A 27,590-nucleotide genomic window follows, 5' to 3' on the forward strand; every position below is an offset into this window, starting at 1 on the left:
GCCTGGAGAATCCCCATGGACAGAGGAGCCTGGCAGGCTACTGTCCATGGGGTTGCAAAGAGTCAGACATGACTGAGTGACTAAGTACAGCACAGCACAGATGAATGGATTAAGAAGATGTAGTATATGTACACAATGGAATCTTATTCACCCATAAGAAAGAAGAAAATCCTGCCATCTGTGACAGCATGGACGGGCCTTGAAGGCATTATGCTAGGTGAAATAAGTCAGAGAAAGACAAAAACACCATGGTATCACTTATATGTGGAATCTGAAGAAAAAGGAAAAGTCAAACTCATAGAAAGTAGTAAAATGGTTGCCATGGACTAGGGGGTGAGAGAAATGGGGAAAGGGTTCAGACTTTCAGCTGAAGGATGAACAAGGTTCGATGTTCAAATGTAAAACATGATCTTTATAGTTGATAATACATAATTGTATAGTTGTCAATACATGATTGACATATGTGAGAGAGTAGAACTTAAGTGTTCTCATTAAAAAAAAGATAAATATGTGAGGTAATGCATGTCCTAATTAGAGGGAACTTTTCACAATGTGTATCAAATTGCCACAGTGTATACTTTAAATATCATTCAGGTTTGTCAATTATGCCTCGATAAACTGAAATTAAAGAGATTATAAAGCTCTCTCTTAAATATTCTATATCTGAATCTTGGCCTTGTATTGTGATGTAATCTTGGACAAGCTAATAAGTCACTGTTTTCTGTAAAATCTATAAAATGGGAAAAATTCAGGCCATATCATATGGGGATATTGTGCACAGAAGAGTCATAAATAAACATGTGGGAAGTGGTTGGCACTTAGCAAACACTCAAAAACATTACTATTTACATATTAAAATGTCTGAAAGATCCTAACGAGAAGAAACCAGTTTTCTTTAACTTAATAACTGGTTTAGGACTTCCCTGGTGGCTTAGTGGTAAAGAATCCACCTGCCAATACAGAAGACATGGGTTCAATTCCTGGTCGGGGAAGATGCCATTTGCCATGGAGCAACTAAGCCTTTCAAGCCTGTGGGCCACAACTACTGAGCCCATGTACCGCAGGTAATGAAGCCTGCATGTCCTACAGCCCATGCTCCACAACAAGAGAAGCCACCACAACGAGAAGCCCATACACTGCAATGCAGATGAGCCCCTGCTCACCGCAACTAGAGAAAAGCCTGTACAGCAATGAAGACTCAGCACAGTCAAAATGAATAAACACATAAAATTAGTTTTTTAAAAACTGGTTTAACTTGACCAGAGGTTTTTGAACATAACTTAGTTTGAGAAATACATGTTACTGCATCTCTGACCCATCTCAACTCAAAACCATCCAGTGAGCTGCAGACTCACCACATACCTGAGTGTAGGATCATCAACCCCAGTATTTCCAAATCCAAGCAATGTATGTCCCACCCCAGCCTTTTCCTCCTCTACTAGTTACTACATAATAAAGAGCACCACCCTCTGCCCACACCAGCAATCTAAGGGTTGGCCATAACTTTTCACTCACTGCTTACTCCTAACCTGTCACCAGCTTCTACAAACTCTGCCACTATATTCACTTTCAAAGTGGTCCCTGCCTCTCCATCACCCCATGCTTGAGAATGAAAAAAAGTGAAAGTGTTAGTCACTCAGTCATGTCCAGCTCTTTGCAACACTATGGACTGTAGCCCACCAGGCTCCTCTGTTCATGAGATTTCCCAGGCAAGAATACTGGGGTGGGTAACCATTCCCTTCTCCAGGGGATCTTCCCGATCCAGGGACTGAACCCAGGTATCCTGCACTGCAGGCAGATTCTTTACCATCTGAGCTACCACAGAAGCCCGAAGAATACTGGAATGGGTAGCCATTCCCTTCGAAGGGATCCTTACCTCTTTATCACCCCATGATTATCACTTCTCAACTGCATAAGAGCAGTGGCCTCCTCACTGGTTTCCCTGATCTCAGTTTCACTCCTGAATTGTTGCCAGAAAAATAGTTTTAAATGCCTAATTAGTTGTATGAATTCTCTTCTTAAAAGGTTTTATCATGCCTTTTAGGATAAAATTTAAACTCCATTTTAGTATATAAAGCACATCTCTACCCCACACATCTCCATCATTCCTATTTATTTTGTTTTCGTTGTTCAGTCGCCCAGTCGTGTCCAACTCTGTGACCCCATGGACTGCAGCACGCCAGGCTTCCCTGTTCCCCACCATCTCCTGGAGTTTGCCCAAGTTCATGTTCATTGCGTCGGTGATGCCGTCCAGCCATCTCATCCTCTGATGCCCTTTTCTCCTTCTGCCCTCAATCTTTCCCAGCATCAGGGATTTTTCCAATGAGTCATTTGTTCGCATCAGATGCCCAAATATGTCACACTATATCATGCCTCCTTGGCTGTACAAACTGCCTTTCCCTGGAAAGTCTTTCTGCACCCAGATGGCTCCTACTCATTCTTTAAGATTTAATGTTTCACCTTCTCTCGGAAGGCTCTCCTACATAGATGCTAATCTTATAGTTTCCATGGTTGACTCATCCATTTCTCTCCCAGATAATTAGTCTAAGCCAATCACAGTAATTTCATTCTCTCTGGTTTGGAAGTGGGCATGTGAGCCAACTCTGAAAATGAAAAATGAAGGGAAGAGTTGCCTGGGGAGGGGGGAAGTTCTGAGAAAGGTTTCTTGCTTCTAAGAAGAACATACTGGACAGATAACGGACTTTCCCTTGACATTGTATGTGAAGAAGACACCAGGAATTCTGGCAGTTATCCTATGATGCTGACAGCAAATGGCTTGAGGGGGAGTTCTGGCTAACTGACAATAACAATGCAGAGAGATGAAATGAACCTGGCTTTTCAATCCTGGAATCCTCCCTGACTCTGGACTTGGTGCAGTCTTGGATAATAAATCACCTTATTATCTAAACCAGTGTTTGTTAGAGTTACTTGCTGCTAATGGTATCCTAACTGATGCAGCTGTCACCATCTCATGGGTCTCTCTGTCATCACAATCAATCATCACACCAAAATCAGGAACATGACAGAAAACCCTCACTGCACTTCAGCATCATTGTGGTGAACTTCAATAATGCCATGTGATAAAGACAGAAAATAAGAAGCGTAAATATTGGAAAGGAGGGCACAAAACTGTCACTCTCTCTAGGCTATTGTATCAGCTACAGGAAAAGGCAAAGATTCTAATAAGAAGCTAGGGGGATTAATTATAAGTCAGTCAGGTGTTCAGCTTGAAAGCAACAAAGACCATGTAAAAATATGATGATGGAAAACCCCATTCAAAATAGCTAAACGCACAAATTAGAACAGTCACGTAATATCTAGGATATCCATAAGAAATATTCAAAACTTGCATGAAGATAATACTAAAACATAGCTGAATAACATAAAAGAATACCTTGGAAAAATGAAGGAATATAACAATGTTTCTGAATAGGAGAACTTAATTATTTTGAAGATCCATATCTCTTTGAATTAAAATTCACTGCAATTTTAATACAAATCTCAACACATTTTCAAAAATGACAAACGAGAAAGTGCACATGATTACCAGGAAACTCTGGATAAAAAAAGATCCATAAGGGGGAATTTGACCTATCTGATGTCAAAACTATACTATTGTTCATAATGGAGCAGGAATACTAAAATATGCAATTCAGAAATACACCTTTGAAAATAATGAGAGCTTATGCTAAATAACTCTGAGAAAAATCACTAACCAATTGGGAAGGAGAAAAAGTATATCCCTACTTCATGTCAAACACATATTAAAAATTCCAAAGAAGTCAGCAAGTCAATTAAAAGCAAATATTAGATTAAACCACATGAAATCACCATATTTGTAGGTCAAAGGCAGTTGACTATCAGAAACTTCACATAGTTAAAGCTAATGCATTAATTTTGAGGATGAAAACACAGGAAACATGTTTATAGTCTTGGAATGAGGGATACTGACAAAACATAAAACTCAGAAAAGAAGTCTGCACATGTAGAAATTGTCTGTGCATATGAAAAGTACCTGTGCTACAAAGTTAACATTAAAATAAGTTAAAAGCTCAAAATCCTTCAAGCTAGGTTTCGATAGCATGTGAACCAAAAACTTCCAGATGTACAAGATTGATTTAGAAAAGGCAGAGGAACCAGAGAGCAAATTGCCAACATCCACTGGATCATAGAAAAAGCAAGAGAGTTCCAGAAAAACATCTACTGCTTTATTAACTACTCTAAAGCCCTTGACTGAGTGGATTACGACAAATTGTGGAAAATTCTTAAAGAGATGGGAATACCAGACCACCTTGCCTGCCTCCTAAGAAACCTGTATACAGGTAAAGAAACACCAGTTAGAACTGGACATGGAACAATGGACTGGTTCAAAATTGGGAAAGGAGTACGTCAAGGCTGTATATTATCACCCTGCTTATTTAACTTATATGCAGAGTACATCATGTGAAATGCCAGGCTACATCTAGCTGGAATCAAGCTCAAGCTGGAATCAAGACTGCTGGGAGAAATATCAATAACCTTAGCTATGCAGATGACACCACTCTAATAGTAGAAAGCAAAGAAGAACTAAAGAGCCTCTTGATGAAGGTGAAAGCTGTGCTTAGTCACTCAGTCACATCTGACAGTTTGCAACTGTAGCCTGCCAGGGTCCTCTGTCTATGGGGATTCTCCAGGCAAGAATACTAGTTGCCATGCCCTCCTCCAGGGTTCTTCCTAACCCAGGGATCGAACCCAGGTCTCCTGCACTGCAGGTGGATTACTTACCATCTGAGCCACCAGGGAAGCCCAAGAAAACTGGAGTGAGTAGCCTATCCCATCTCCAGGGAAATTTCCTGGCCCAGGAGTCAAACTGGGGCCTCCTGCATTGCAGGTGGATTCTTTACCAGCTGACCTACCCCGAAAGCCAAAGGTGAAAGAGGAGAGTGAAAAAGCTGGCTTAAAACTCAATACTCAAAAAACTAAGATCATGGTATCTGGCCCCATCATTTCATTGCAAATTGATGGGGAAACAATGGAAACAGTGACAGACTTTACTTTTTTGGGCTCCGAAAAAACTGCAGACGGTGACTGCAGCCATGAAATTAAAAGATGCTTGCTCCTTGGAAGAAAAGCTACGATCCATCTAGACAGCATATTAAAAAGCAGAGGCATCATTTTGCTGACAAAGATCCACTTAGTTAAAACTATGGTTTTCTAGTCATCATGTAAGGATGGGAGCGTTAGAACATAAAGAAGGCTGAATGACGAAGAATTGATGCTTTTGAATTGTGATGCTGCAGAATAATCTTGAGAGTCTCTTGGACAGCAAAGAGATCAAACCAGTCAATCCTAAAGGCAATAAGAAGCACCAATATTTTGGTTACATGATGTGAAGAGCTGACTCATTGGAAAAGACCTTGATGCTGGGAAAGATTGAAGGCAGGAAGAGAAGGGGGTGACAGAGGATGAGACAGTTGGGTGGCATCACTGACTCAATGGAAATTAAAGAACAGGCAAGCCTGGAGTGCTGCAGCCCATGGGGTCACAAAGAGTTGGATACTACTGAGCAACTGAACAACAACAAAATTAAAAGCCAAGAACAAATTAGGAGGAAAAAAGATAATATAAGAATTCTCACAATCTATAAGGGAAGGAAAAAAATGAAACAGACACACACAAAGTAAACAAGTAATTCCAAGCAGAAATGCACATGGATAATTATCCTCTGAAAAGATGCTCACCTTTACAAGTAAAAAGGAACACGTATATTAAAATAATAAAATCTCTTTTTTTTTCAGTCTTAGAAATTGGTCACATCAGGGTTAGTGCTTATGTGGGGAAGAAGTCATTCTTGTACTCACCTTTTTAGTGAGTACTAGTTTTTCAGATGATAATTTGTTTGCCCATTTCCATCAAAATTTAAAATGTGTATATCTGTCAAATCAGCAATTATGCTTTTAAGAATCTGTCATAAAGAAATACTTGTATTCGCATATTCCTTGGCAGCACTGTCTGTTACAGGCACTAAATAGGAAATATCAACTTCCAGTAATAATTTGGTGATTAAATAAATTATGATATGTCTTCACTATAAGATATTATTCAGCCAATTTTAAAAGGATACAGATTAATATGTATTGATATGGAAAGTCCTTCATGACATATGATAAATTGAAAAAAGAGAACTATAATAATATATCAAACAATCCTATTTATGATAAAAAAAATCCTATATGCATTCTACATGTCAATGTACATAGATTGGCTATCAGGAACATTAGGGTCAAGGAAAACATTCTATAAAGTTATACTTAAAATATCTTTTATAAGAACACATCATCTATTATCTATGTCGTTATACAAATACAACTAAGTTCACTTAGTGATTTCCACAAATGTCCATGAGGTATGGCCAATTTCAGACATTTCCCAGGATTTTTAAAATTTTAATCACTTGGTGAAAACCACATATTATATATATATATATATATATATATTCCCATTTCCTCTAAGGACCACAAAATACATTTTCAATGAAAAGGAAACTAGCAGAACCTCAGTTTGATCCCAATTCTTTAACTGATACTATATTTCAGGACCATATTTTAGGACAGCTCTACTTTGAAGATATAGGAGGGTCTTGCCTCATCCAGGAAAGCACACTTGAAGATCTTACTGTTTAAACAATGAAAGGAGGGAGGAGCATGTTTTGATCATCCAATCTGCCTTGTCTGTAATCATCCCTCACTCCTGAGCCAGTGGATTGGACACACCACCACTGCCTCCTTCCTAACCGAGCTACTGACTAGCATGTATTTCATTAGCCTTTAGGATGACTTCCTACCATTTCACTTAATGAGAGTGTCAGGACCTCTGTTTGAAGCCCTCCCATTTTCCCTCAGTGCCTGCCCACTCTCCTTCCTGCCTCCCTGCTTTTCTCCCTCTTTCTCCTTCTCATCCTTATCACAGACTTCTGACATTCTCGGGTGAGTGGCAGCTGGAAGCCTGCACCCTTCTCAGGTGCAGACCAGAGCCCACTGCAGGGCACGTACCCGTGTTTCTGGCTGTGATCTTGGAACTGTGTCTCAGCAGACGGACAAACACATTGCTGTTGCAGTGGTTCACCAACTGCAGGCGGAGGCCCCTCCGAGTCTGGATCTTGACCAAGCATTTTGCCATTACTGTTTCTTCAATTCTCCGTGTCTCCTCTGCCTGTCATGGTCCAGGGCAGCTACCACCAGCCATAGTGGCTTTGACCTTTCACTAACTGTCCATTCTGTTTTAAAGGACTGAGGTAGGGCCCACTGAATGAATCAAATGTCAGGCTCCTAATGCAGCCAACAGAAATAACTCAGGACGGATCAGCATGGGGCCAGAGGAGGGAGGGGGATGCTATTTTTAAGCTCTCCACTCACTCCCTTGACAAACAATGAAATAATATACAACATCCTTACCCTAGCCAATTTGAAACCATCCAGGCCAGAGGACCCCAGCCCAATGTCCTACAGCATCCTAGGAACTGAATGCCTCCTCCACCCCGCAAAAATAAAACAATACCGAGGCAACTCTGTGATGGAGAAACAACCCACCTTGATTTCTTTTAAAAAATATTTGAATCTCTATTATGTTCTAGAGCAGTGCTTTCCAATAAAAATAAAATGCAAGCCACATTAAAGAACAAAAAGGAAACATTTGAAAAGTAAAGGAAATAAAATTAATTTTAATGATGTGTTTTATTTGAAGCCAAGATAGCTAAACTAGTATCATTCACCATGTGACAATATCAAAATAATAAAATAGTTTAGATACTTTCTGGTACTAAGTCTTTGAAACTTGTGTGCATTTTCACACTTACAGCATGTCTCAATTCAGCAAACAGCAGGACATGACTTAGCGACTGAACAACAACATTGCCAGTGCTCAGCAGCCACGTGAGATTGCCCTATTGGACAGCACAGCTCTGGACAAAGTGCTGAGGACCTCGTGGCATTACTTCTGTCCTCACAAGGATGCTAAAATGTCCCTTTTTGGGTAGAAAAGGAAACAGCATCCTGGAAAGAGTAACTGACTTGACCAAATTCACAAAGTAAGTGGCAAAGCCATGATTTGAACCTAAGCATCCAATATTGGTTGACTAAGAAGACAGTCTCTCAGCAGGACAGCTGCTGGTACCCCTACTTCTAACCTCATGTTTCAAATGTAGGATCTGAATATAATGTAATTCTCTCTCTCAAGACTTTGAAAGTCCTTCACTCGTACCTCTGAGCATGAAATGTGCTTGCATCCCAGAGTTAGTATTCTGGGAGCAAAATGTTTTCAATATTTTAGGAATACTGAAAAATTCCTATATTTGAAAATATTTTAGCTGATTAGTAACTGTGCCCCATATACTATCATTCAGTTCTATGTCTTGGCTGGTACATTTTCTCACTCTCATTTTTAGAAGAAAAAATTTTTTCCTCCCACTATTATGCATATATGCATTTTTCTTCTTTAAATAGCTACTGAGGGTAAAAGATAATTTTCTAATAAAAATATTCTTTTTTTCTCTTCTCTTGACAAAACAAAATATTATATGCAGAACAGTCAGTTGAAATTATGCATTGTTATATCTCACTGTTAGAATATAAATTGATCTAGGATTTCTGGAAAAAAAGCTTAGCAAAATACATTGAATTTTATAGGCATTATATCTGTTGACTCAAAAATTCCACTTTTAGGAATTTAGCCTGAGGAAATAATGAGAAATTTTGACAAAAATTTATGGACAAAGATTTTCATCAGAGTGTCATTTATTGCAGCGAAAAGAAAAAAAAAGTCAATCTAAATTTCCAGTGGGAAAATGATTAAATACATGTGATGGAATATTGTACCTCCATTAAAATGTATGTTTAGGAGTTTAATGATGTAGGGAAAGCTTGCAATATATTGATTACTGGAAGAAGCAGTTTCTGTGAGCAGTATGACCTCAACTATATAAAAAATACACTACAGACCAGACTATAAATTTTGATAGGGGAGAATGGGGAGGCCAGCTATACACTGTGGGTGGAGGTCACTTCTAGATATCTCCCAGAGGGCTCCCTCTCCCCACCCACAGGTTATCAGTTCCAGTTTCAACAGGGCAGTTCCTCCTCTCACCAGGGTTAGTCAATTTCCAAACTTGACACTTGAAAATACTCCTAAAAATTCACAATATCTTCACCCCTTTACACTTCACTTTTTGATATAATACTGAGCAGAATCCCTATTTATAGTCGGATACGACTGAAGTGACTTAGCAGCAGCAGCAGCAGCAGGCTGCACAGACGTGGGGCCCTGGGACAGTACCTGCTAGGCCTTCCGTCACTAGCCACCAACAGCAGTTCCTGAAAAACTACTGAAAATCTTTAGGATACTGAAAAACAAATCAGAAAGCCCCCATGCCAAATGAATCAATACTGCGCAGGAACACAGATCAAGGATTTTAAAAGATTACTGTGGGCTCACTGGCATGGCAGTAGACCAGGCCTGAGATATTGAGAAAACCTCCCTTTGCCTATTTGGATGGAATATAGATGAATCTGTGTGCTTATCATTATAAACAAAGACAACATGATGTGACTTGATAGCACACTCTAAACAAAAAAAACCCAAAGCAACAACAAAAACCAAAATGAAAACCCCTAAAAGCAAATAAAAAACCTGAAACAAAACCACCACCATCCCTTATATCTGTTCTTTTCCATGGAGAGTTATTCTCTTTTAATTCTCAAGCTTCAAGTTTCACTATAGTTTTGAAGTGTCTCCTTTCCTTTTAGTAACTATAACTAATGATAAAAAAATGTTTTGCATCTCGTGCATGTAAAATTTTTTTCTCACTTTAACTTGTTCCCACTCTTTAAGTTACTTTTCAGAGATCTTAAGCATGACTCTTTTATCCTCTTTCTTCAGGGACCTTCAGCTTTTATTTAGAGAGAAGGAACCTAGCAGAACCAGCACCCCATATTATCCCAGCCATTTCTGTCTACCTTGTCCTGTTCTACCTAGAGGTGTGGGTACATTTCAAGAGGAAGAAACAAAGGGAAGCAGAGCCAACCCAAGGATTCTGGGAGAAACTGCCCAAGAAGCGTGTTCTTGTTCCAGGCACTGTGCTCATAGTCCCGACAGCAATAGCACAACATTCGGATGCCCTTGAACACACTTCCTGTTTAGATTTGTTTTGTTTGTTTGAAGAATCAGGAATGCATGTCTGGGCAGTGACAAGAAGCTAAAGAAAGCAGCAGATATGTGTGAAGAGAGGAATTGATTTTCCACAATGAGATGCCAGAAACACTGATAAATCAGGCAGAAGCCACAGCAGAAGAAGAGAGTTCAATGATAAGAGCTGTTCATAAGCCTGGATTTCATGTCTGCTTTGGGGACAAACTTCCTGGCACAGATTTGACGCAAGGGGACAAGTCTGTCTTTGCTTTGTGGGTGACTGGGAGCTACTACATGACTTGGAACCCTAGGGCATCTGAAAATGGAGACAATAAATCTCCCACGGGTGTTAGGACAAGGAAATGAGATTGACTATATCAACTGCCTTGCATAGTGCTGGCTCCTGGCTGATGAAGGAGAACTTAGAGGATTTACAGAAAGTAAAAGTAAAAGCACAACCTCTGGGTTCTAATCCTGGCTGTACCATTTATCTGACTTCGGCTTCCATGCCTGTAAAATGAGCAGAGCAAAAGCAGGACCTATCTCCCAGGGCTGCTAGGAGGATTAATGAAGGGGATCCATGAGGCATGTTCATATCAGGGGCTATCACAGGAATTACTCAAGAAAAATTACTGATATTTTCCTAACACATGCTCTCTCCTTTACTCAAGGGAAAGACAGCGAGGATTTTAAATAGTCTGGATTTTCTCCCTTCTGTCAGCCATCTGTTTCTAACATTTCTAGTTACTTTTCCCTAAATGGGGCTTCCCTCGTGGCTCAAACGGTAAAGCGTCTGCCTGCAATGCAGGAGACCTCGGTTCGATTCCTGGTTCGGGAAGATCCCCTGGAGAGGAAAATGACAATCCACTCCAGCACTCTTGCCTGGAAAATCCCACGGACGGAGGAGCCTGATAGACTACAGTCCATAGAGTCGCAAAGAGTCAGACACAACTGAGCGACTTCATTCAGCATTGCAGGCTAAGTTTACCTGACCAGCCCTGTGACCTCGGGGAAGCTATATAAGCTTGTTGAAGTATAGTTTTCTGCCTGTAAAATAGTACTGATGTTGACATTCATGTAACTGAGTGCCTGATAAGTAGCAGGCACAGTAAATGCTAGCCACTCTATCATCATCAATACCATGTACCTTATTAGTTATTTTGAAAACTAACAGGTTTCACAGGTGTAGTGAGTTTAGCTTTTAGTTAAAATAGTTATGGAGATTCACTGAAATTTTAGCTGACTGCTAACTCCAGTTAGGAAGATAATAAAAAGTTATTATACGTATTAAATGTTCTTCATAATAAATTTAGACATCAAGTATCAGTTACTGGATACTTGATATCTCAGTTTATTTTATGCTTAAATTTATTTGAGGTCTAAATTATTTGAAAATCCTTGGCACTGTCACATATCATATTTCTCATATAATGAAATATAATGTTATAAAATATTTTAATAATATTTTGTGATACAATTGGTATATTCTTGGATATATAACAACAAGAAATGGAAGCAGTTCCCAGCACCACTAAGTGACAGGGCTATTTGACCAGGTAGTCAGTCATTTGTATAATTCAATTTCCTCCTTTGTAAAATGAGACATTATCTGTCCTATCCATTTCAAAGAAATGGTCATGAGTCTCAAATTGTAGTAATCCATGGAAAAAACTCTGAAAATATGTAAGATGCTTTGGCATATTGGATACTCTTCCTCTTATTATCTCCCTTATCAGATGAAGCACTCATTGAGTGCCTCCTCCCTTTAACACAAGAGCACTGCTCAGTGGGGCCAGTCATCACATGCAGTGGTGGGAGAAAGGCCAGTAAACCTCCTGGAGAATTACAGCTGCAGACAAAACAGAATTCAAACAGTGCTGCTGTGCACTGTGGGGAAAGAGAACACTCTTCACAGGAACTTCATGGCTATAATAGAGCAGCGGTCCCCAATCTTTCTGGCAGCAGGAACCTGTTTCGTGAAAGAGAGTTTTTCCACGGATGGGAAGGGATGGCTTCAGGATGACTCAAGCTCATTACATTTATTGTGCACTTTATTTCTATCATTATTACATGCGCTCCACCCCAGATCATCAGGCATTAGATCCCGGAGATTGGGGACCCCTGCTATAGAGGATTCGAACATAGGACGCACCTGTTTCCCTGACCATCCAATACACTGACAACTGTGGCATCTCTAAATAGGGAGCTTATGCGAGCTGTGTCAGAGAAGGACAGACAAGACGGAGAGACAGTAAGAGAGACAGGAAAGGCAGACAGAGTGTCACAGCGCTCTGTCTGCTCAGACCACTGGTGACGATTTCTAGACAGGCAGGAAAAACAGACTGGACACTCCCTCAGACACTGCTCTGCTTTCACTTGCTGCCTCCTTGTGTTCTGATCCTGACTTTTTTACCCCAAACTTAGAGAATTAATATTCTTGAAAATAAATCTTAGGTGGTAGTTATTATTATTATCAAAAAAGCACTACCTGCACAGTGCAGGGAAGTAGAGAACTACCAGAAGGTAGGAAATGGGTGGAAGAGATCCCAGTAGTCCCTCAAAGGTGACAGCCCAGAGAAAACTGCTGCTGACATGTGCTCTGTTTCCTACCAGACCTGCAGGAATTTTAAGTTCAAAGGGTTGCAAACATAGTTAAAATACTTACAAGTTGGTGAGGCCTAGAGAAGTCAGAATGGAGTATGAAATTTTAACCTCAAAGCCAAAGATACCAATGTGTTGTGCTATAAATCATTCTGTGTGATGTTTTGAAACTTTTAAAACTGTATTTCTTCTTTACAGTACTAAAATCAGAGCTATCACTCCTCTGACAAAGGTCTGTATAATCAAAGCTGTGGCTTTTCCAGTTGTCATGTATGGATGTGAGAGTTGGACTATAAAGAAGGCTGAGCACTGAAGAATTAATTGATGCTTTTGAACTGTGGTGCTGGAGAAGACTCTTGAGAGTCCCTTGGACTGCAAGGAGATCCAACCTATCAATCCTAAAGGAAATCAGTCCTGAATATTCATTGGAAGGACTGATGATGAAGCTGAAGCTCCAATACTTTGGCCACCTGATGTGAAGAGCTGACTCACTGGAAAAGACCCTGATGCTGAAAAAGATTGAGGGCAGAAGGGGGCAACAGAGGACGAGATGACTGGATAGCATCACTGACTCAATAAATATGAGTTTGAGCAAACTCCAGGAGACAGTGAAGGATAGGGAAGCCTGGCATGCTACAGTCCATGGGGTTGCAAAGAGTCAGACACAACTCAGCAACTAAACAACAACTGACTTTCTGAGTGATATTTACCAAGATCTGAGCAAGCTCAGTTTGCTCATGCTCCCCCTCCCTCCTTCTCTGACAGAGTACCCACGAAGGGCTGCTTTAGAAGATTCTCCTTGAACACAGACAAGCCTGCATCCATGTGAGCCAGTTCACAAACTGGATCGCTCATCTTTCATTCATCCAACAGATACTCCCTGAGCACTTAAGTGCACTAGACACTGGTCCAGACACTTGGAATACAGTTAAGTCTGAGCCTGATTATAGTCTTGGCCCCATCCTGGAGGGTGATACAGATGTGCAACAAATAAACCAACACACAGACAAGATAATGTGAGCGCTATGAAGGGCATAACAGGATTCATCATTGATAACTTGGCAGGAGTAGGGTTTTGGGGGGTAAAGCTTCAGATGGAGCTGTTGTGGAAAGATCGTCTTAGGGTGATAATTTACCCTACATCTGAAGAGGAGACAGAAGGGTCCATTGTTGCAAAGGTACCTTATCATATACTGAATGCTTCTCTGTCATACAGAAGTTTATTTAGGGGTTCCTTTCTGGCCCCCAAGTCAGAGTTTTCATTACTTTTGCTTTACGGTGATGATAGGTTAGCAGCAGGCTTTGGTCTAAGCCCTTAATATATATTCTCTTGGGGATGCTGATCTTATTTTTCAGAGTGTCTTTGTCTTTTTCATATTAAAAAAATGTATTTTCTATTGCTATGGGTCAATTAATACTCATGACAACCCTGTTAACTAGGGTTATTATCTATAAATTTTACAGATAAGGGAACAGAGGCTTTAAGATTAGGAGCTACTTCCTACAAAAATAAACATCATACCCTCCCCTAAACACACAGCATCACCCTTTTTCTAGACAGTCACCCACCCTGTCAATTCCACCTCCTAATTCTTCTTCCTCACCCACTTCCCAGTCCTAGCCACCTCTTTGGAGTCTGATGCAGCTGCCCTCTCACCCTTTGACACGTCCACCTCAGGGCATCTAGATACAAAGCAAGTGTTTTAAAACACTAATATGTTCACTTCACTCACTTAAAACTGTCAGATAGCTTCTTTCAGACATACCCAGCAGGGATTTTCTTGAAACCTTTAGCTCATAAATTGAGAACAAAAGCTTAGTGATAATTTCTCATGGACACAGAATCTTAACAACTAAAGACTGATTTCATATACTTAATGGAAAATCTAAAGATGAAGAACAATACACAGCATTTGCTTAAATTACCTTCCCAATTAGGTTCCAAAGTATGATGCTAGAAACGTCTCTAGTGTTCAGGAGAAAAGGTATTAACTTTTGAAGTGAATGAGCTTAATGTTTTGTCTTCTAGGATTCTTTTTCTTTTCATTTTCTGGTATTCCAGATTCTATCAGTTAAATCAAAGAGGAAGGGCGGCCACAGTGAGGTGAGGGGCAGGATAAGCCGAACTCTATGAAAGCCTGAGAAGTAGCATGAGATGCTTTAGCTTCAAGGAAATGGGCATCTCAGCCTCTATTTCCAAATCTCTTCTGCCAACCAGAAAAGTCATGAAGGACCCGCTGAAGACTGAGAATCACAAGGCCTGCTGACAGCTCTAAGAACTTCCGAAATCCCTCATGTTTTCCTATCTTTCCACTAAGATGTGGATCGGCATCTTATCTACAAACAAGAAAGAGCATATCACTCCAAGCAGTCCGCTTTCCATAAGAAATAAAAGTTAAAAAAACATGTTCATGAGAAGACAGATGTATTGCTGGGCTACTACCTCCATCTTCCAAAGAATGAATTTAGTCCCTGCCCCTCCAAAATTGACTATAAGATTTCTGAACAAAATGTTTAAAATGAGCATACTCTGTTTGAATAGGGAAATGTTTACATACTTAAAAAAATAGAAATAGAGCAAAGAATATAAAAAACTAACGTTATTTTTAAAAGACATAAAAAGCCTAATGTGCATTGTACTTATGAGTTCTCAGTGGAAGCAGGTTAGAACTCTGAATTTTTTGTTTTATTCCATAGCATGGCTTATATGTAATCTTAGGGCTTAGGGTCAGGAACAGAAAAGTCAGCTAGAATGGCTCCCCTTCCGTTAACCATCCACCCTTTAGTGAGAAGATCCCAGGCATTGTGCAGGGAGGGGGATGCAGTTAGACCAGACATGTAAACTGATGGTTAGAAAGAGGGGTTTTAGGAATCAAATATAAGTGGCACCTCCAGAGAAATGGACAGCAGAGTGGTAGTTACCAGGAGCTGTGGGAGTGGGGATGTGGGGATGTTTGTCAGAGGATACAAACTTACAGTTGTTAGATTAACAAGATCTGGGATCTAATGTACAGTATGGTGATTATAGCTAGTAATGCAATATTATATACTTAAATATTGCTAAGAGTCGATCTTATGCTCTCACCAAAAGAAAGAAATGATAATTATGCTATGGGAGGGAAGTGTTAGCTAACTCTATGGTGATCATCATTCTGTACCATATAAATGTATCAAATCAAATCATCTTAAATTTATACACGGTTGTATATAATTATGTCTCAATAAAGATAAAAAGAAGAATAAATGCAAGAATGAAAGAAAAGAAAGCTATTAATACTTTCTTCAGAGCCAGGAGCATGTCATAGGGGAGGGGCCACTTGACCAAACAGTATGGACTGAGCTGGTGGAGCAGAGGAAAGTTGGAAGAGCAGCCCCAGCAAAGGAAACAGCAGAGAAGATCCTGCATGGGTCTGCAGTACTGGGTGTGGGGGGGCGGGGAGGTGGAGAGCTGCAGTCACAGAATGATGAGAGGGTCAGGCAGGAGCAATGGAGGGAAATATGGTGAGTGTGGACCAGATTGTGAGCAGCCATGAACACCACGGCTGGACTCTGCTCCACAGTCAATGGGGAAGGTTCTAGAAACTACTTCTAATACGGGTGATGGCTCCAGCAGGAGTTTAGAGAATGGGTTAGATGAAGATAAGTAAGGAAGATACTGCAGTGTCCTCAGAGAGAGAAGAGGGGACCTGGAATGAAGATGTAACAGCCGGCTGAAGAGTTGGGGCGACGTCAGTCCCCCCTGGGTTGGACTTGACAGGGGTGGCCGAGTCGATGTGGGCATGGGAGAGGTATCAAGGCAAGGACGGCTTCCAGGTCTTTGGCTGGGGCAACTTCATGGATATTCTGTCACTCACCAAATCAGAGCAAGGGCAATTTGGAGACTGGGATTTGAGGAAGGAAGAGAACATGAGGGTAGTTATAAGCCCATTAAGTTTGATGGGTCAGCTGTGAGCTATTACATGGCATCCAAGTGGAGGTGGCCAGCAAGCAGAGGAGAGTGCAGGGTGGCAGCGTGGGGCTGAGCACTAATACAAGGAGGCTAATCCAAGAGAAACAGAGAGAAGGTCAAGGACACTCTCATTAGTGAAAACACTGCATCTTGAATCCTGTCTCCTTATTCCAAGTTAAGTGGTCTCCATTTCCAAACACCAGTGAAAAGCAAGCTTTACTGTCTTCCAATGGTAGTTAAGATAATGTTTTAAAATAACTAATTGATTAATTCACCCATGCTCACAAAAGTCCCGGAAGCCTTTTCTTGATCCTCAGCCCAGATAGCAAACTTATCCCACCCAACAATAAAACAACCACCACAAAGATGTAACTGTAAATCTCACAAACCATTCTCCAAGACAGACACACCTCCCCAAGCTGCAAACTGCACAAAAGGAGCCACACTCTAAGCAAAAGGAGAACTGAAGGGGTCACAAGTAGAGGAGAGTGTGAGATAAGATACCTAATCTGCGAGGATCAGGTAGCATTTGTTGACAGCAATAAGGTGCCCCATGGGTGTCATCACCCAACAAGCCACCCATCAATTGTGCAGATGCAGAGTTGTCTGTTCCCCTCTTATTCACTGGCCCATGGCACACTTAAAACCCTGTGAATAAAGATATGGCCTGAATACCTATAGATATCCTCTATAGGATGGTGGTAACATTTTGGAAACCTTCCAGAGCTCTCCATACATGAAACCAGATGAAAATCTCCCACAGACATTGGATAGGGACTAGGAATTTCACAGCTATAATGCATTCTTCAAAAAAATGCATGAGGAATTTCCCTGGAGAAGAATTTAAGCCATCTCTCTGACTAAGATGACCTATAATTCAGATTTTTCCTTCCATATAAATGAAGAGCTTTTCCCCTATCCTGGTCAAACCCAGGACTTAAAATTTTGAGATGTTCCATAACTTAGATGTATCAAGGCAATTTATGCACAGTGCAGTTTCATCACATGCCAACGTAGGTGCCCAGAGGTTTTCCTGGAAGACACAGGTGCCAATGCTGTCCTTACTGGCCCCAGTTAGCACAGCTGCCTTCGGTCTGTTTGGGACTCTCAACCAAGAGTCTGTTTCCTTAGCCTCTATACAGAGTGAATCTGTTTTCTCATTACTTCTGCTGTATTATTTCACTCCCTCCAGGCACAAGTCACCATTACAGATAAACCATTTTTGTCTGAGTAGAGGAAATTGAATTGGGCTACATTAATAAATGGAGCTCTATTTTTTTCCCCATATTTCCCAACAGCTTTACAACTGGTATTAAGAATCGGGCATCTGTGTCTCTCTGCTGGGAAAAATCCAGGCTCTTCTGGAACTACGGACTCCTTATGTTGCTGCTCTGTAACCAAGGAGCTAGAGGCATCAAGTCTCAGTCCTTTACCCAGCACAGCAGCCCGGAGCCTCTCTCTCTTGCACTTTAATTACATGCTCAAGATGAGAAACACAAAGGGCCAAGAAATGCAAGAAAAATGTCTAGCCACTCTATACCACTTTACAGTTTTGTAAAGCTACAATAAGAGACATTCATATATTTAATTTGGTGGGAGGTAGGAGAATGAAAGATACTTTTGTATATTTATGTGATTAATAATGTATATATCTTAAAATTGTGACTGACTTCACTCTGTGTGATAGTCTCTAGGTCCATCCACGTCTCTGCAAATGGCACAATTTTGTTCCTTTTTATAGCCGAGTAATATCATTGAATATATGTACCACATCTTCTTCATCCATTCCTATGTTTATGGACATTTAGGTTGCTTCTGTGTCCTGGCTATTGTGAATAACGCTGCAGTGAACACTGGGGTGCATGTATCGTTTGAACCGTGGTTTTCTTCAGATATATGCCCAGGGTTGGGATTGCTGAATCATATGGTAGTTCTATTTTTAGTTTTTTAGGGAACCTCCAAACTGCTTTCCATAATGGCTGTGCCAGTTTACATTCCCATCAACAGTGTAGGAGGGTTCCCTTTTCTCCACACCCTTTCCAGCATTTGTTTGTTTTTTTATGATGGCCATTCTGACCAGTGTGAGGTGATGCCTCGTTGTAGTTTTGATGTGCATTTCTCTAATAATTAGTGACGTTGAGCATCTTTTCATGCGTTTGTTGACCATCTGTATGTCTTCTTGGCAGAAATGTCTATTTAGGTCTTTTGCCCATTGATTGGGCTGTTTATTTTTTTTTGATATTCAGCTGGATGAGTTGTTTGTATAGTTTGGAGATTAATCCCTTGCATTTGCTTTATTTGCAAATATTTTCTCCCATTCTGACGGCTTTTTGTCTTGTTTATGGTTTCCTTTGCTGTGTAAAATCTTTAAGCTTAATTAGGTCCCATTTGTTTGTTTTTATTTTCATTACTCTAGGAGGTGAGTTGAAAAAAGGTTTTGCTATGATTTATGTCATGGAGTGTTCTGCCTATGTTTTTCTCTAAGAGTTTTATAGTGTCTGGCCTTATAGTTGGGTCTTTAATCCATTTTGAGTTTATTTTTTTATATGTCAGAAAGAGAAAAATGAGTATTGTATAATATCGCTTATATGTGGAATCTAGAAAATGACACAGATGAATTTATTTGCAAAGCAGCAACAGAGACACAGACATAGAGAACAAAAGTATGGATACCAAGGGGGAAGGAGGAGTGGGATGAATTTGGATTGAGATTGTCATACATCCACTACTATCTTATAAGAGAGATAACTAATAAGAACAGAGAGCTCTACTCAATGCTCTGTGGTGACCTAAATGGGAAGAAAATTCAAAAAAAAAAGAGGATATATGCATATGTATAGCTGATTCACTTTGCTGTACAGTAGACACTAACCCAACATTGTAAAGCAACTATAATTGAATAAAGATAAATAAAAAATTAAAATTGTAGGGAACTATTTAATGTCACAGAGATATGTTATATTTTAAGTGAAAAAGCAGATTACGAAACAGTATATCTAGTGTATTCTGATATTTATTAAAAATATATAAATGGATTATATACATTCATACCACAATTATTTTTGACTTTTTATACTGTTCATGGGGTTCTCAAGGCAAGAATACTTGAATGGTTTGCCATTCCCTTCTCCAGCGGACCATGTATAGTCAGAACTCTCTACCATGACCTGTCTGTCATGGGTGGCCCTGAACGGCATGGCTCATAGCTTCATTGAGTTACAAAAGGCTATGATCCATGTGATCATTTTGATTAGCTTTCTGTGGCTGTGGTTTTCATTCTAAAGGCTGCAGGATTTTAGTTCTTGCTTCTTGGTTTTTCTAGTAGTCATGTACAGATGTGAGAATTGGATCATAAAGAAGGCTGAGCACCAAAGAACTGATGCTTTTGAACTGTGGTACTGGAGAAAACTCTTGAGAGTCCTTTGGACAGCAAGGAGATCAAACCAGTCCATCCTAAAGGAAATCAACCCTGAATATTCATCGGAAGGACTGATGCTGAAGCTGAAGTGCCAATACTTTGCCACCTGATGCAAAGAGCTGACTAATGGGAAAAGACCCTGATACTGGGAAAGATTGAAGGCAAAAGGAAAAGAGGGAGGCAGAGGATAAGATGGTTAGATAGCATCACTGACTCAATGGACGTGAATTTGAGCACACTCCAGGATATAGTGAAGGACAGGGAAGCCTGGTGTTCTGCAGTCCATGGCGTCACAAAGAGTTGGACATGACTTAGTGATTGAACAAAAACAAAGAATACCATAGTTTGGACATAGGGGATTTCAGATTTCTTTTAAATTTTGGATTTGTGGCTTCTGTATTTTCCAAATTTTTTACAATGACTATATGTACTATGACTTTTGATTTCAGATTAAAAACAAAAACAGAACAAAACATGTTTGACTTCTGGCAAACCCTAATCCTAGAAAATCATTCTCCTTATAGACTTTCTTTTACATAAACAAAGGTTGTCCTAGCTGCATTTAGAATTCATTCATTCATTTGTTCACTAATTTGGCAAGCATTAATTTAGCTCCTACTGTGTATCAGAACATCTCTAAGTGGTGGGTATAATGTGGGGATAAGGCAGGCAAAGTTTTCGCTATCATGGAGCTGATGTTTTAGTTAAGGAAGACAGGCAACAAACAGGAGGACAAATAAATAAATTAGAAAGTGCTTAAAAGTACTAAACACTCTGATGAGAATCAAACAGGGTGCTGGCATAAGAGAGAACAACTGGTTCTCTCTTAGGTTTAGAGAACCACTCAGAATTGGGTACTTAGGGTCTCCAGGGAGCTGAAACTTGAGGTAAGACTTAAAGAAACAGCCAATCATGCAAAGATCAAAGGAGACGCCCTTCTAGGTAGATATATCGGCTGTTCAAAGACCCTGTGGTGGCCACAAACTAAGAGGACCAGCGTGGTAGGAACACAGAGATTCAAGAGGAAAGCAGTAGAAAATGGTCTAAGGGAGGGTAGAGGGCCAAGCATGAACCTCAGAGGCCAAAGTGAAGAGCTCAGATTTGAACCTAACTAGATACAAGTTCCACTTGTGAAAAATCACCCTGGCTGCTGTGTGGAAAACATGGGTGGGGGCAGGGGGCCAGTGGAGAAGCAGAGCTATTGTTATCTCCTGAGGGAAACAAGAGTGCCTGCAGCCAGCATGATGCGGAGGCCATGATTCCGGGGTGTATTTGAAAGTGAATAGGATTTTGCTGATGGGTCTGACAACTTTGTATTTCATGACACACCACTGGCCAGTGGGAGAAGATTAACCAGAGAAGATGGGCATTTAAAATCAGACCCATCTACTCAAGATGGGGCCAGTGCTGGGAAAAATGTCCTGGGGAAGAACAGAAGATTGCCCTGAGAGACGTGAAACAGGACGGGAGCTGCATGCAGGCTGTCTACCAGCAAAGTATGGTCCAGCCCCAGGGAGACGGGCCGTCAAGGCCCTGGAGGCGTAGACTACCAGGGCTACCACCAGGGCTGGGACTAAGGAAGAGAGCAAGGCTGGCGTATGGACTGGGAGAAGACCAGGCAGGGTGAAAGAGAAAGCAAGACTCACATCCTGTGCCACAGAGCTGGGCTTCATCTTATTCATCCCCTCGCAGAGTAGGGTGGGATTGGCCCTGGAGTCAGGGGTGGAGCTAAGCCTGCATTTAGAGACCAAATCACACAGCTGTAGCAGAGGGGCTCAGGCAGGAACTGACGAGCCCAGAGATCACAAGAGCCGTTTTCTTTTTTCTGACATGGATACTCCTTCCTTTAATGGCAAAATCCAGTCTCTGTTCAGGTTATCATGGGGGTCATCCTCATAACCCTATTTATTTCTCTTTCAGCCAGAGCATTGACCCATTTAAAATTTTTTTGTGTGCTGAAGTGGAGATTGGGGGATTAAAAATTTTCAAATTGGACTTTTCAAGGAGACATTAAAGGATGTGAGGGCTCTTTTAAGTGAGGAAGTGTTCATTTTATATTCCCTTTTAAGCTAGTTGCTATTGATTTTCAATTTCATGCTGGAAGTTTACAATTTACAAAAAGAAAAAAAATGTAACCCTGCTTTTATAGATCATTGTGCTACATGCTTACTGTTTCATTAACCACATTAAAAAAGATATTTACACTTTTTCTTTTCTGACGTAATGATGAATGATCCAAAAACATGTCATTAAGAAGAGTGGGAATGTGGGAAAGCAACAGTGAAGGACAGAGTGTGGAGGAAACTTAGAAGCCATCTCACCTTGTTTTTAAAAGAGGAAATAAGATCCAGGTACTGCCAGTGTCCAGTATGTTCCAGAGAAGAAGTAAATACTTAGCAAGTGAATGAATGAACTCCAGCCCTCTAAAATCTCTATCCAATGCTCTTTCTACCACCAGAGGATCCCCACTAAGGTTGTGTCCTGCATACACTCAGAAAGTAGAGTCCATCTCACTCCTGGGCATATATCTGAACAAAAATATTATTTGAAAAGATGCATGCACCCATATACTTATAGCAGCACTATTCGTAACAGTGAAGACATGGAAACAAGCTAACTGTCCATCAACAGATGAATGGAAGAAGACGATGTGGTACACATGTAAATGTAATGTAATTGAATACTATTTGGCCATGAAAAAGAATGAAGTAATTCCATTTGCAGCAACATGGATTAACCTAGGGATTAGCATACTAAGTGAAATAAGTCAGACAAAGAAAGACAAATACCATATGATATCAGTTATATGTGGAATCTGAATTATGGCACAAATGAACCTACCTACAAAACAGGCTCACAGACATAGAGAATAGACTGGTGGTGGAGGGCAGGATGGATTGGGAGTTTGGGATTAGCAGATGGAAACTATTATATGTAAGATGAATAAACCACAAGGTTCTACTGTATAGCACAGGGAACTATAATCAGTGTCCTGTACTAAACCTGAATGGGAAAAATATGAAAACTAATATATATATTAATGAATAACCTTGCTGTACAGCAGAAATTAGCAACACTGTAAATCAACTATACTTCAGTAAAATAAATTTTAAAAAAAGAATGTGAAGGATGTTGAAACAATAACAACAGCGACAAAAAGAGAGTCCAGCACTCATGTAAATTGGGAACTCTGGGCAACCGCAGAACAAGTCAGCAAGAGTGACACAGCATCTGCCGAAGAGCTTGGCTAAAGTCTAGACTCTGCTTGGGTGACTCACCCTGGTTTACTAGCGTGGAAGACTGAAAGTATGTAAAATGGCATGTCACCACTGTAACTAGAGCAGATAGATCTCACATCTATTTTAGGAATCTGCAGTTTTGGCGTGAACAGGGATTTCAGAGTTTCAAAAACAAGCCCTTCATTTTATTCTTGGTGGACTCATCCGTAAGATCTAGAGCAGCTATAACCAAACCTATTTTTGGGGGAATATGTTTGCTCATACTTAAGTAAAAAATGAGTATTTATAAATCAGATACATGTACAGCTGTCAATTCTTTAAAAACTTGTTTATTTATTTCTGGCTGTGCTGGGTCTTCTTTGCTGCATGGAGTTTTCTCTAGTTGTGGAAGGGGGGTTACTCTCTAGTTGCGGAAGGGGGGCTAATCTCTAGTTGCGGTGCACTTTGCAGTGGCTTCTCTTATGGAGCATGGGCTTTAGGCGTGTGGGCTTCAGTAATTGTGGCTCACAGGCTCAGTTGCCCCATGGCATGTGGGATCTTCCCAGACCACGGATCAAACCCATGACCTTTGCATTGGAAGGTGGATTCTTAACCACTGCACCACCAGGGAAGTCCTGTGTACAGTCTTGATGTATTATAACCTTTATAAAATCTACACAATAGAAATTGTTTGAGGAGGTGATAAAAGCTAAATCCCTAGAAGTCTGAATAGTCATTTCCTCCACCCCAGTGGGCCACTGGGGAAACCCATGGTCTGGGAGCTATGGCTCCAGGGCCTCCAGTTCTCCATCAGCCAAACCAAGAGGCTGCCCTACTTTGCAGATGGCCTTGATGCACCCCAGTGGACATGCCCAACATCCAGTCTTGTACCAACTAACCAGAGCCTCTTTGCTGAACCCTGCCCATACTGTCCCAGACCTACCTAAAAGAGTGGGACTAGCCTGTACTGCCCAACACTTTCTTTCACATAATTGGCATCAGGCCTTAACAGAAGAGGAAGGGAGGAAGGGAGATTCTGTGAGCTGCTGCCTTCATGTCAGCCTGGGTATCATAAAGCGTATTTACTTAACACTCACTACCAATCTGCTAATAAAGGCATGAGAAAATAGAATCCCATGCTGACTATGGAATCCAGAAAATTATAGCCTCTGCTTTCTAATGACAATGGCTTAGCAATATCTTCACTTTTCTTCTCCTGCGGTTTCTTAGAGATGGTGGTGGGAGTGTTTTCTTGTCCAAATGCCAAAGCAGAATATCTTGCCTGTCACAGACCACACTGGCTGTCACAGCTGCGCACGCTGACGCTCTTGCCTGGCTCACATCCCAACCCTCAAGGAGCCGACCGAATTACTCCATGGGACACTTGACTGATATTTTTTTTTACCCCAGCTGAAGCCTTTAAAGCAATTAATTATTAATACTTTAGTGCGGCAGCCAAGAGCCAACCTGAGCGGGAGCAGTGATGTGGGAAGCTCCGAACTAAATTGCTTTCACTAATAAGACAAAGATTCTCAGCACAAGACAATGAGTAATTAGAACTAGGCCTGGAGTGAGCTATTCTTTATTTAACAGATTCAGCTTTAAAAATCAGAACATGATTCCCAGAGGGAAACAGCCTTCCTGCACGAAGGCTGTTTGCCCTGCAGCCCAGCTCTATCAGGAATTCTGTTTGGTCGGCACCTCTATCCACAGCCTTCCCACCATGGGGGCCCCGGGGAGGTGATGCTCCCAGTGGGTTGAACATTTCTGAGGAGACATTGGGTCCTGGCAGGCTGTGACTGAACCAAACGCTCAAATCCTGCCTTGAGTATGCAGCAGCTCTTCTTACCACTCACACAAGTTCCCTACACTTACACAGAGTAAGATGTCTCTTTTGATAATTCACTTGATATGATTGAAAACTAAATGCAGTTCCCTAGTTAATGGTTCTGTTTTCACAAGAAGTCGAACTGTTTTAGATGTGTTTGATGTCATGTAAGACACTCAAGCCAGGAATCTGGTAATCAGAACCTGATCCCAAACCCAGATGTACCTAGCTCTGTGACTTTGGGCAAACAGTCCTCTCTCTGGGTTTTCTCACCTGTAGATCCCAAAGAAAAGAGATCATGGACGATCAGTCAGTTTGCCAGCACTTGGGCTAGAACATCCTTAAGATTCCTTCTAACCTCCAAAAGCTATGAAAAATATTCCTGTCTGCAAGTTCCCATTCTCATTGCGAAAAACCTCAAACCACAGTCCGGGAATTTGACCTTGACATTAGGCAAAAGAACTGAAGAATTTAGAGCTAGGAATCATTTGAGTGGTGCTCAAGTCTTATCTTCTTGTCTTAGAGACGAAGAATATGAGGCTCCCAAAGGTGGATGAGCCGAGACCAGAGCTTGTGTTTCTCTCTGCTGCAAGGCATTAGTGCAGAAACAGAACAGCTATCCACAGCCCTGCTGTGTTTATGCCAAGGAGTAGGATATGTCTTTAAATGAACGATTTAAGGGATTTAGCCAACTACAGAACTGAGATGATGCACACACTGTTGGCATCATATGATGTAAAAATACAAAATCCTGGCAAGATAAAAACACTTAAATTGCATCAGGAACCAAGCATTTAGCTTCCTTCCAGCAATGTAAACACTTCAAATTTCAAAGATCTCTTTCAAGTGAAATGAACTTACGAGTACGTAACTCATCAGAAGATACCAGAAACCAAAGTTCCAAAGATGACAGAAACTCCAGAGAAAAGCACAAAGTAGGGAAGGTGGAAGCCTTGAAGAGCTTGCAAAAGTGAATATGCAGAGCTCGCTCAGGCTTCTATTTCTTCCCCTGAGTTGCTCTCGGCATTTCCTACCCTAGAGGAGTTGCCGACCCAAACTTCTCGAATTCAAAAAATGTGATAAGGAATTCTGAAATTTGGCTCTGCAGTTATAAATAAAACCAGAAGCTGACCTCTGCTCTGCTGAGGCTCCTAGCTCCTGTGGAAGCAGGCTTGCCTGCTCTCTGCTTATTAGCAGTGGGAGACTGGGGCCATAACATGGAAAAGTTTGGGAGAGTCCAAACCTGTGCAATGGCAAAAAGATGCTTAAAACAGTATTTTGTGTGAGTTTTAATTCAGGATGTTAACCCATTTGTCCACGTTTGAATTAAGTATGCTCCCAATTCATTGTTTGACCTATAGTTCACTTTATGATACATTTTCATGCACTTATGCTTTCAACATTAAGCAAACAAAGCAGGAATTTTAAAAACTGCACACACAGGATGACTGAAATGGCATTAAAATGGATATGGAAGAAAACTGTTAACACATTGATTGCCTCTAGGAGGTGGGACAATCTGGGAGGTAATTTTTTTCTGCTTATTTATGCCTTTTTGTACTGTCCAGATTTTCTAGAAGATGACGAATTAGTTTTATAGTAAGAAAATACAAACAAACAGTAAACCCCAAATCCAATGGCAGGGACAAGAGCCTGTGCTGACTCATCTGCTATCACCAGGTAGCACCACCTGTAAGGGGAAAGGTGAGCCCATTGGATTTATAAACAGTTCCTGGTGTTCGATGAAACGTAAAAAAAAAATTTCTGATAGACAATTGCATCACTCACAGTGCACATCCTGATATATACCCTAAGCCAAAAGGAAGAAATTACTTAGGACACGGTGGGAAATGGCACGGAGGAGAGACACTAATACACTGAGGAAATCTGTTTCAGCCCTGGCCAGGGAACTCTATAAAGGAACAAAAGAGGGAGAGGAAGTTTCATATCAGATAAGCAGGGAGGAGACCAGACTCAGTAAAGGCAGTGTAAGCATGGCAGCCTTGGGCTGTTAGACATTCCAGCAGTGATGGGATGGGAACAACTGTGTAGGGTATGTGAGGCTCTGCCTGGTATGGTACAGAAAGACCTGCACATAGAGAACAGAGTTGGCCCCGTGGGTCACCTTTTAAGTGTTAGGCTGGAGTGGGGTGGTCACGAGTATGGCATGCTTGATGGCTGAGAACTGTACTTTTTTATATGCTCAAAATGCCTTCACAGGTTCACATATAGATTTTTTAGAATTTCAACGGTGCCAACTTAAATCACTTAGGGTTAGGGCTAAACACTGTAAATAACCCTTAAAACACCCCATTTTCCCCTCTGCCCACACACAGTCACATCCATGACATATATGTGCATTTATACACACAAACACACACAGAAACAGAGCTAAGGGGTGGCTTGGGAGAATAA

The 27,590-nt window shown here is 40.9% G+C and overlaps 1 protein-coding gene across 2 annotated transcripts in view; it reads right to left on the reverse strand.

Annotated features, from left to right (window-relative positions):
* Positions 1–27,590, reverse strand: part of FRMD3 (FERM domain containing 3) — a 339,467-nt gene that overhangs the window by 33,548 nt on the left and 278,329 nt on the right. The window contains exon 1 of one of the 2 annotated variants that reach the window (XM_068974121.1): positions 7,032–7,188. The exons of the other annotated variant lie outside the window; for it this stretch is intronic. Within the exon in view, the coding sequence (XP_068830222.1) occupies positions 7,032–7,158 (127 nt within the window). The 5' untranslated portion in view covers positions 7,159–7,188. Of the gene's footprint in view, positions 1–7,031; positions 7,189–27,590 lie in introns of those variants that run through there. 2 annotated transcript variants of the gene reach the window in all.

Source organism: Capricornis sumatraensis, chromosome 6, assembly GCF_032405125.1.
Source record: "Capricornis sumatraensis isolate serow.1 chromosome 6, serow.2, whole genome shotgun sequence".
Taxonomy (NCBI): domain Eukaryota; kingdom Metazoa; phylum Chordata; class Mammalia; order Artiodactyla; family Bovidae; genus Capricornis; species Capricornis sumatraensis.